The 9,919-nt window shown below is 55.7% G+C and overlaps 3 protein-coding genes across 3 annotated transcripts; all 3 read right to left on the bottom strand.

The window, feature by feature from the left end:
- Positions 1–9: 9 nt before the first annotated feature.
- Positions 10–2,148, bottom strand: LMXM_28_0500 (conserved hypothetical protein; the record flags this gene model as incomplete). Its single annotated transcript, XM_003876834.1, has 1 exon — positions 10–2,148. One exon carries the CDS (start codon positions 2,146–2,148, stop codon positions 10–12), a length of 2,139 nt encoding a protein of 712 aa, XP_003876883.1.
- Positions 2,149–6,171: 4,023 nt separating this feature from the next.
- Positions 6,172–7,329, bottom strand: LMXM_28_0510 (conserved hypothetical protein; the record flags this gene model as incomplete). Its single annotated transcript, XM_003876835.1, has 1 exon — positions 6,172–7,329. One exon carries the CDS (start codon positions 7,327–7,329, stop codon positions 6,172–6,174), a length of 1,158 nt encoding a protein of 385 aa, XP_003876884.1.
- Positions 7,330–8,955: 1,626 nt separating this feature from the next.
- LMXM_28_0520 (putative protein kinase) lies at positions 8,956–9,861 on the bottom strand (the record flags this gene model as incomplete). Its single annotated transcript, XM_003876836.1, has 1 exon — positions 8,956–9,861. The coding sequence occupies one exon, from the start codon at positions 9,859–9,861 to the stop codon at positions 8,956–8,958; it is 906 nt and encodes a 301-aa protein (XP_003876885.1).
- Positions 9,862–9,919: the final 58 nt, after the last annotated feature.

Here is a 9,919-nt window from a genome sequence, read left to right on the forward strand (position 1 = left end):
ACTTTTCCCTCACGCGGCGCCGTACGCCGGCCAAGCCATCGTCAGCACCTCCTCCTTCGCGACGGGCCGCAGTGTTCGCAGGCGCAGGTTCGCCGCCGACTCCGCGAAGGTGCGCACCATCACGTTGGGCCGCATCACCTCCGATCGCGTGCAGTTGTTCGATGTCATCAGAGAGGCCAGTTCGAACATGGAGATGCAGATGTGGTAAGTGCCTGGTACGCCTTGGCGCGGAGCATTCATGATTTGCTCCATGCATAGGTGGAACGAGGCTTCGTTGCCATGCAGCCCGGCTGGACTGTCTTCTGCGGTCACAAAGTCGAGGTGACTACTCACGCGCTCCACCACCTTGGGCCATACGGAGCAGCAGATCATGATCGAGTTCGACTTCGCCTTTTCGTAGTACTCCTGGAACACCTCGAAGGTGAGCTGGTCGCTGTCCTCGGAAGAGAACCCGCTGGAGAGGGTGGAGTAGCAAGTCATCAATAACTCCTTCACTTGTCTCCGCTGACCTCGCACAACGTTGGCGATGGGCAGCCAGCGGTACTGCTGGACGGCCTCCTGCGCAGGTAGCACGCTGCTCACCATACGCGACATCATCCGCACCGCGATGCGGACGCAGGCAGCAGTAATGATGGGACGTGTGTCCTCCGCCACGCATTGCGGTGCGGGAGAGACGGCACACGGCGTCTCCTCCACAGGAGAGTTCGCCGAGCGGGCCGTGACAAATTGGTCCAGCAGGCGATGCACGACCGGCACACCATCGCGCCATCGCCCACGCTGCGTGCACTCCACCCAGTGGTGCTCCACCCACGCCTTAGACTTGCAGTTTTCACTGCAGTAGAAAGCGCTGCAGTTGCTATCGCACGGCACAGGGTTGACAAGAACGTGGAGAGAGTTGAGCAGGTGCTTCGTCAACCCGGGAATCTGTTCTGTTACCTGAGCCTCATCGACGAATGGGCGGCCGCAGTGGCAGCACATCGGGCAGCGCTGTCGCCCGTTCACAACGCGGTATATGCTGCTCAAGAGCGGAAAGACGCAGCTCGTCGCCTCCTTCATCACAATCTCGTTTGCGTCGATGTTCTGCGCCACCACAGCGATCGCGCGCTTCATCGAGTCGTCGTATGCAATCCGCATCTTTTTGTACCGCTTTGTGCGGCCCTCGTACAGCATCGCCACGGAGTTGCCCTCGAGCAGGTTGCGCACCACCGCGCTGGCGCTGTCGCACTTGAGCGCCGTCGCGTACATCTTCTGCGCATCGACAAATTTCTTCATGCTACGCAGGACATTGCCCGTTCGGATGTACCCCACGCTCTCCCGCGGAACGAGGTGCACCACACGATTAGCATCCTCGAGAGCCCGCTCCTTCTCACCCGCCAGAAGATATGCGACAGATCGACTGCTGCGCACGCGCGCCTCTTCCTCTGGCATTTCCTCGAGCGCGCGGTTGTAGTAACGGAGCGCCGCTTCGCAGTTGCGCTTGCCGATTTCCGCCGTTCCCTTCTTCATGTATGCCATGAAGCTGCGGCGGCGCGCGTCGTCCGCGGAGCCTGCCACATTGGCGGCGCTGCGCACAGATTTCAGCGACGCCACGCCGTTGTTCCCGGTGGATGCCGTTGCCGCCACTCTCGCGTCCATCACCGTCCTGTTCGCTTCTGCGGCAGTGGACGTGACCGCACCCAGCTGCACTGGCTTGCTTAGGATTTCCTCTGCGTTGTCCTCCAGTTCCAATCCGGAGAGTCCACTGCGAATGCTCGAGTAGTACCGCGTCGCCTTCACCTTTGGCTCACTCAGGCACGCGCGGTAGAGGGTGCAGCCAACGCGCTCGAAGCCGTCGATGTCGTTGCACAGCACAAAGGTGTAGTCCCCGGTGTGTCTGTCCACCTGCACCCGGCGCCGCGGAACAGCGAATACGACCTCCATGATCGGTTCCCAGTGACTGCTTTCCTGTGCGATCTTGGCAAACTCGACGTCACGCAGCTCCACCTCACACCCTAGCGGGTAGTCCTCAGCGGCGGGGGCAATGGGGCGGTCGTCCAGGTTGCTCGCCGCGAAGAACGGCATGTCAGGGACATCGCCGTCATCCTCGGGACAGAAAGAGATGAGGTTGTCCTCCTCAGCCGCAGCTGCAATGTCCATGAACATCTGCATTTTTTTTACTGCTCTGGGTATCTAAGGCGATTCGAGAAAACAAAATAATAGAGCCTACGGTAAGTTCACGCAGCCACACTGAACCGATTACCGCCCGTGGGGTTTGCTTTTTTTTGTACGTTATCGCACCCTTGCGTGGCGGTGACCGTCTTGCGGTCTCCCCCACCGCGACCGACCGATGTCCGCCTACACACGGCACCGACGCGGCGAAGATACAACGACGCTCACGTCAAGGCACTCCCCACAGACGTACGCCTGGACTTGAAATAGAAACCAACAACCAGCAAGGAGGAAGCCAAGTGCAGCAACACACTTGCACAAGTGGAACGATCCCCCAAAGATGCTGCACCTCCACACCCAGGCACATGCAAACAACCCAACGAAACGAACAAAAAGGCAACACTACCAAAACAAAAAAAAGAAGTGCACGAGAGACGAGACTCAATGACAACACCACGAGGGGGAGGGCGGGTGCAGGGGGGGGGAGAAGAGCGAGAAAAATTCAAGCACGCTTACACACACGCACGCACGAAAAAAAAAGGTGTGCAAAATGTAGGGGATGTGTACGTTCTTTATACATATATATATATATACGTATATATATACATACACATACAGATATATATAGATAGATGTATTAGATGGGTAGACGTCGGTGTTGTCGTGGAGGTGAAGTGGGAAGAAAAAAAGGGGGAAGGGAGGAGGGAGGTGCTAGAGAGCCACGCGCGCTCTCGACAAAGGAGAGAGAAGGACGAGGAGGGAGCGAGCAGTAGATGAAGAGGACCAAAGATGGAAAGGCTAGTGGAGTTAAGGCAGACTCGGAACGGAGGAAAGAGAGTGTGTGGCAAGGAACGCTAGGGAAGGCAGCAAGAGAGAGAAGAGATCAAATAAGAAGCTAAAACGGGTCAAAGGAATATATAAATATACACATATATATATATGTGTGTGCGTACCGCCACCGATGCGCGCAAGCACGGATGCACGCAAATGCCGGCAAACGAAGAAAAAAAGAAAAGAGAGAGACGCCAAACGCACAAACAAACAAGACGATGATGATGGTACCAGATTCAAAGGTTCAACGCACATACCACACGCATACACCCAGACAGACAGAGAAAGCAAGCACACGTGGGTGCGCAGAACAAACAAACACGAACAAGCAAATAGGCCGAGGCAGAATCATAGAGGAAGAGGGAGAGAGGAGAGATGAAGGAGTTGGAGGCGGAAACACATGAGCAGACTAACACGCCAAAGTACAAAAAAAAGAAAGAAATGGAGCGTCAAGGAAAAGGAAAGGGAAAGGGAGGGAGGGAACCAAGCAACCCAACAGTAAGCCAACAACAACAGCAAAGGAACAAGTCTTCCCCGCTGTTGCTCACTATCTTGTGTGGAGGACTCCTATTCGGTCTGAGTACGTATACGCCTTTCTTTCGATGTATTGACAGAGGGGGAGGGAGCAGAGGGGGAAGACACACGCGCACAGATAGGTGCAGGTTGGCAATCACAGTGTGTGTGGGAGGAGGGGGGAAGAAGAAAGGGAGAAGAAAGGGAGAAGAAAAAAAAACGAGCACGCGAATGAGAAATGATGATGACGAGAAACAACAAGCACGGGAAGGTGATAAACCGAGAGACGAGAGATCACAAAAAAAAAACGTACAAACCACGGAGCGCGTATAAAGTGCGGGAGAACGCACACACATACACACACACACACACACACGTAAAAAAAAATGAAGGAGAGCTTGTAACTGTGTTCCAGATTTGTTTTTTCTTTCTCCTTCTTGTTGTCCGTGTTTCTCCTTCGCTTTATATGCGCAGGTTTTAAATATATCGATACATGTACTACGCATAGGCGTATGTCTGTGTTTGTGCAGAGGAATCCCACAGCAGCGGCAGCAGCCGTAGCAGCAGCAGCCGCAACGAACAAGAAGAGTTTGAGCGGGTAGGTGGAGGATAAGGGAGGGAGGAAGGGGAAGGGGGAGGAGGGGGAGGGGGGAGTGTGTCTACCGAGAAAGCACCAAGGCACGTACACACACCCACACAAAACAACCACAACAGCGAAAATCAAAACGGTCCTTCCACACCAGCAGCACCGGCAACAAGCGGGGGCGACGATGTCTTTTCAGAGAAGAGAGGAGAGCGGTCAAGGATTACAAAGGTGCGCGTGAGGGAGAGAGGCGGAGAGATGGTGAAGAAGAGAAAGCACAACGCAAATGAAGGCAGCACCTACATGAACAAAGAATGGGCGATGCGAGCGCAAAGGCACGCTCATGCCTAGACAGACACACAGAGAGAGACACTGATACACTAGACGGCTGCTACTGGGAAAGGGGGGAAAAGTGGCCACCACAATGCGTCGCAGAAATCGACGTCACAGTTGCTGCTTCGTCACAAGGGAAGAGAGGAGAACAGTCCCTATACCTTGAAGGCGGGCTAGATGGAAGACGAGAAGAAAAACGAGAAAGGGGAAGAGAAGCACGGAGGCTCACACGCTCAGGCACATACACACACACAAACTCGCCCTGGCACACACCCGAGAAAAAAGATTGAGAAGAGGAGCGGGAAGCAAGAGAAAAACTCAGCACGGGAGAGAGAGAAAGCGGGAAAAGGAAGGATGAGGGGATGACAACGGCCTCACTCAACTCACCGATTACGAACAAAAAAAAAGAAGCACGAGAGAGATAGAGATAGAGAGAGAGAGAGAGCGACAGGAGGAAGGGCGCAGGGCGGACACAACAAAACTGGTAAGAAAGACCAAGAAAAAGGAGTCGCGCGAAGACGAACCGACAAAAAAAACGAGATCGGGTATTTTGACTTCTGTTGTTCTTCCGTCCACATCAGCGAACAACAAGCGCCGCACACCCAGAGACGAGGAGAGAGGGAGGGAGGGAGGGAGGGGGGAGAAATTATGACGGAGAGTTCGTTGACGGCTCTTTTTCGAGCCTGTCGCGTCCTCTCCTTTTGCGCGTCACCAATGAAGCCTTCTTCTTTAGCTTCGTATCAACTTCCTCGTCCGATTATGAGCGTGCCCGCGGGCTTGTAAGAGAAACAGCGAGAAGTGGGGATGTCGTGCGTGCGTGCGTGCGTGTGTGTGTATCGCGTGCGTGCTCGTTCCCCTAGCTTGTCTATGCGTTTCTCTCTTGTTTTCGCTGTGAGATGAAAGAGGCGCCCGTGCAGCACAAAAAAAGAAAGAAAAGACAAGGGCGGGGGCCGGCAACAGTCTGTGGCGTATGGTGCACGTGGGGCGTGCGAAGGTGTTCGCGGCACTCCGTGTATGTATGCGTGTGTGTGTGTGAGGGGGAAGGAGGAGGGGGGAAGAGGGGGCGAGAAAGAAAAAAAGAAGAAAAGAGGACAGAAGGGGGTGGCGGGCAAGTCTGGGCCCAATCTGACTCTGCAGAGTTTCTTTCTTGGCGTGTGCAGGTAGGACCCTCCAGCCTGCACACACGCGCGTGTGTGTGGGTGGGTGTGTGGGTGTTGACCAGGTGGTGCGTGTGCGCGCACCGACCAGGCAAGAAGAATCACAAGAGAGAAGAGAAGTGGCGGTGGCGTGGGTGTGTTCACAGAAAAAAATCAATGAGAGGGAGGAAGGGAGAGAGGAGTGAATGCAAGGAGGAAGAGAGGCTAGTAGATGTGCAGCTGCCGTTGTTGCTGTGGCGAAGGAGTGGGGGGAGGGAGGGGATATCCGTTGGAAGTATCGCAACGGCTTGCAGCAACACAGATGGCAGCGAAAAGCACAGGCAGAAATATTCCTGCACTCACTCACGTAGTTGACACGAACAGAATCGCCTTCGATGGCCAGCATTGCACACGAGCAGCTTTTCCCCTCGTCCGCACTGCTACGCTTTACTTACCACGACAAACAAAAGCCCTATACATCATTCCGCGAGAAAACAGCCGCCCTCTCTTACCCAATAGGGAAACGTTAGGGAGGACCAGGAGACCACAACATCCTCCACCTCTCGCCCCTTTTTTCGTATTTTCCGTTGTGCACGTGCGCTCACCTATACACACACACAATGAAGCTCACTGGTGGTCGGCAAACATGAGGTCAAAGAGTTGAGACATGCGCATGGCGTCACTCACTGCCTCGCTACGGTCAGAAAGAAGTTGCTTCATCCTTTCCACCTGCACGCCCCAATCCGCACTGGGTAGGTCAATGGCGGACATTAGCCGAGGCACCTGTTCTATGATCAGGGTGCTGCGGAACTTTTCTTCGGTGCCGGTCGGAGGCTCCATGAACGACAGCTCCTCGAGCGCACGCTGCACGTCTTGCAGCGCGGGCAGCTGATCCAGCAGTGTCTCATTCAGCAGAGAGCGAACGCGCAGCAGCGCAGCCTTCTTGTTCTGTGTGTACTGATACTGCCTGCGACACTCGGCATCGCACAGAAGCTTGTGCAGGCAGAACCACGCATGCGCCTCCGGCACACATACCCGCTGCGACTCGTTCCCCGGCGCCACGACAAAAGCCCCGTTGTGGAACTTCTGCACCTCGCCGGCTGAGCGGCGCAGCCACGGCTGGAGTAGCAGCACCTCTGCCAAGCCGAAAGGGATGTCGTTTTTACGCAAGATGCTGTTCATGGCCGACAGAGGCAGCGCCTCCAGCCGATCCGTGACGAACCACAGCAACGAGATGCACCCCATGGCGCGCTGAATGCGCTGCTCCCGCAGCTGCTGCTCCAGGTACGCAAGCGGGCTCTCCTTCGCCGCCGCAGTCGGCACCTCGCCGATGCCCTTCTCGGAGAAGAGACGAGCCACCTGGCGCCAGCAGTAATCGATCAGCTCCAGCACATCATCGCCGAAGCCAGTCACCACCTCCTCGTAGAAGCAAACACACTCCAGCAGGTTCACGAGCACTGATTCGTAAGCGCAGTACATGTACGTCGCCGTCGGGTTGTGCGTGACGGCCTCGACAGCGCCTGGTAGCACGCGTTGCCTCCACACCTCCATCACAAGCAGCTCGTGCAGGACGTCGCCAAGCTTGTCGTGCTCCAGAAGGAACGACTTCACAAAGTCGTCCGTCTTCTGCATGGCGTTGCTGTGCGTGCACATATTGAGCCGTTCCATCGCCTCACGCTGATCCTTCCAGGAAGACGTGCCGACCTCCTCCATGGAGAAGGAGCGCAGTTGCCGGATGCTGATCTCCGCATCCACTGGCGAGAGGGCATTGCCCTTGTACTCCATCCGAAGCTTCAGTGTGCAGTGGCAATGGGGAGGGGGGGGGAAGAGGGGGGAGGAGAGACGATGAACTGGGTCTTTATGCCTGGATGCGTCTCGTGTGAGCTGACCTTGTTGACCATTATAGGAAACTCACCGCGAGATCTACGACACACGAGAACACACCGCACCCACCCCAGTCCTGTTTTTTTTCCTTTCTCGCTAAGTGAGGGTGTAATGTGTGAGTGGTGTGAGGTGCACTCAAGGATTTCCGATCGGAGGAAGAACACACCACGCTGGTTGTGTATCGATCAGAAAGCCGTTTCGGTTTTTTTTTCGCGTGTGTGTGTGGGTGTGTATGTATGCATGTGGTTGCTCGTGTATGCTCCTTCTCTAACGGACCCTTGCGTTTCTGTGAGGCAATCTATAGGGTGTGCTGTCGATGCTGGCAATAATGCTGTTCTGACCGACGGGTTTGCTGATCATTCAGGTGCGCTCATGCGTGCTCGTGCGTGTGAGGGTGTGTGCCGTCGTAGGCAGGGAGGGACCGTGATGAGGAAAAGGGCAAGTCGTGTTCACACACGCCAAGATGCAACGACAAAGAAAGCAGTTCCCCACTACAGAGAAGCGGCGGAGAACAGCATTCGGGACCCCCACCAGCGGCGTTAGTGCAGGCGGCCATGCGCTTCACACTCGCCGAAGCGGGAGGCAGTTAGCCCCGCCTTCCCCTTCAACGCTACCGCACAATGAAAACAGCGTAGAAATAAAACACGCAGAGAGGGATCGGGAGAGAGGAAGCACTGAGCGAGACGTACATCCACGCCTCGATCCCTTACACCTTCCCGACTACCAGAAACTTGTCTTGCCGCGCGAAACGGTATGCGGGTGGCGATTCGGTAGCACACTTGTACGTCTAAGAGAAGCGAAACACATACACGAAACCAGGAAACAAAAAGATCGAGGGGGGAACTGACATGGAGGCACAACAACAACAACCAGCGGTCTTTTTTCGTGTTCGTTTCGGGACAGAAACACCCGAAAAGGCGGGAAACCTTCCTCCTCCCCTCCCCCCACTCTTAGCGACACGGCCTCAGTAGAGGCGACGCCGCATAGACGCGTGAGGCCGCCCCCGCCGCACAAAAACCGATAGAGGCGAAGGGAGAAGCAAAGAACTGTAGAGCATCTAGGAACACACACGCACACAAGCACACGCACACTTATATGCAAAGAAAGGGTGACGATGTAGGGGGAGACTCACAGTGAGAGAGATCTGCCGTGAAAGGGGTCGAAATGGGAAGAAGGTGCAAGACAGAAAAACAAAAGAGGGAAATCATCTAGGGCGGACACCCCCACACGCGCACACGAGGAGGGGGGAAGAGACAGAGACAGAGGCAGACAGACAGGGAGGTGCCGAGGAATGATGCCGCGCTCGAGGGGGACGGAGCCTACAAAGCAGTCCCAAGCACAAAAGTGGCACCCGAGCTCTTTTTTTCCTCTCTCTTGCGTGCGCACTGCTGATGCGCATCACGACTATCACTCGCGTAATGTTGCGGGTACCAAGACAGCGAGAGAGAGAGGGAGGGAGAGAGAGAGACAGCACTTCTGTTACAAGCAGCGAGCATGGGCCCGCTCTCCCCCTGCGGCGTGTCTCGCTTAGCTGCGCGGCCGCTTTCCCGTCGGTGGCGTAATGCCGTTCGGACCATAGTAATATTTGAGCAAGAAGGGGTGGTTCAGCACGCGATGTAACACCAGCCGCTTCGACCCCTCGCGGATGAGCAGATTCGAAATCAAATCCTTCGCCTCTGGTGGGACGCTCTCGGGGATGGTGTACTGCATCGCATGGATCTTCTTGTAGATTTGGTCGTTGTCCTTGCTCACGAACGGTGTGTGGCCCACAAGCAGTTCAAAGCAGAAAATGCCCAGGCACCAGAGGTCGGCGCTCATGTCATACATCTGCCGGCTAACGATCTCGGGTGGAAAGTACTCTGGCGTGCCGCAGGAGGTCTTGCGCCGGTTCAGCGGGTCATGCACAGACCAGCCGAAATCGGCGAGTTTGATGTTCTGATTGTGGTCCAGCAGAATGTTCTCCGGCTTGATGTCGCGGTGCAGAATGTGGTGCTGGTGAAGGTACAGAAGTGCCTCGGCCAGCTGTGCCACGTAGCGGGCTGCCGTCGGCGGTGGGAACAGCTTCACGCGATTCAGCTCGCTGTAGAGCATGCCGTTGCTGCACGGCTCCAGGATAAGGTAGATGTCGTGCTCATCGAAGAAGTAGGCGTACGTGCGCAGGAGGTACTTGTGTCGTGTGTTGAAGGCGATCTCGATCTCGCGCCGCAGCTGATTCACGATGTCAAACTCTGCCAGCTTCTTGATCGAGAGCTTCTTGATGGCCACGACGTAGTTGCTCTTGCGCACACTCGCCAGGTAGACATCACCGTAATTGCCTCCTCCCAGCTTGTGCAGCAGCTCAAAGTCGTGTATCGTCCACTCCGACTTCGGGGACGACGGGGTAATGATGAAGTTGTTCACGACATTGTCGTCAGGGCCGACATCCGTCGTCATTCTCTCTACGGTGTGTGCGCGTTTCGCTGCTGTGTAGGTGCGGGGGAGGGGGGCGAGG

Source organism: Leishmania mexicana, chromosome 28 (assembly GCF_000234665.1).
Source record: "Leishmania mexicana MHOM/GT/2001/U1103 complete genome, chromosome 28".
Taxonomy (NCBI): domain Eukaryota; phylum Euglenozoa; class Kinetoplastea; order Trypanosomatida; family Trypanosomatidae; genus Leishmania; species Leishmania mexicana.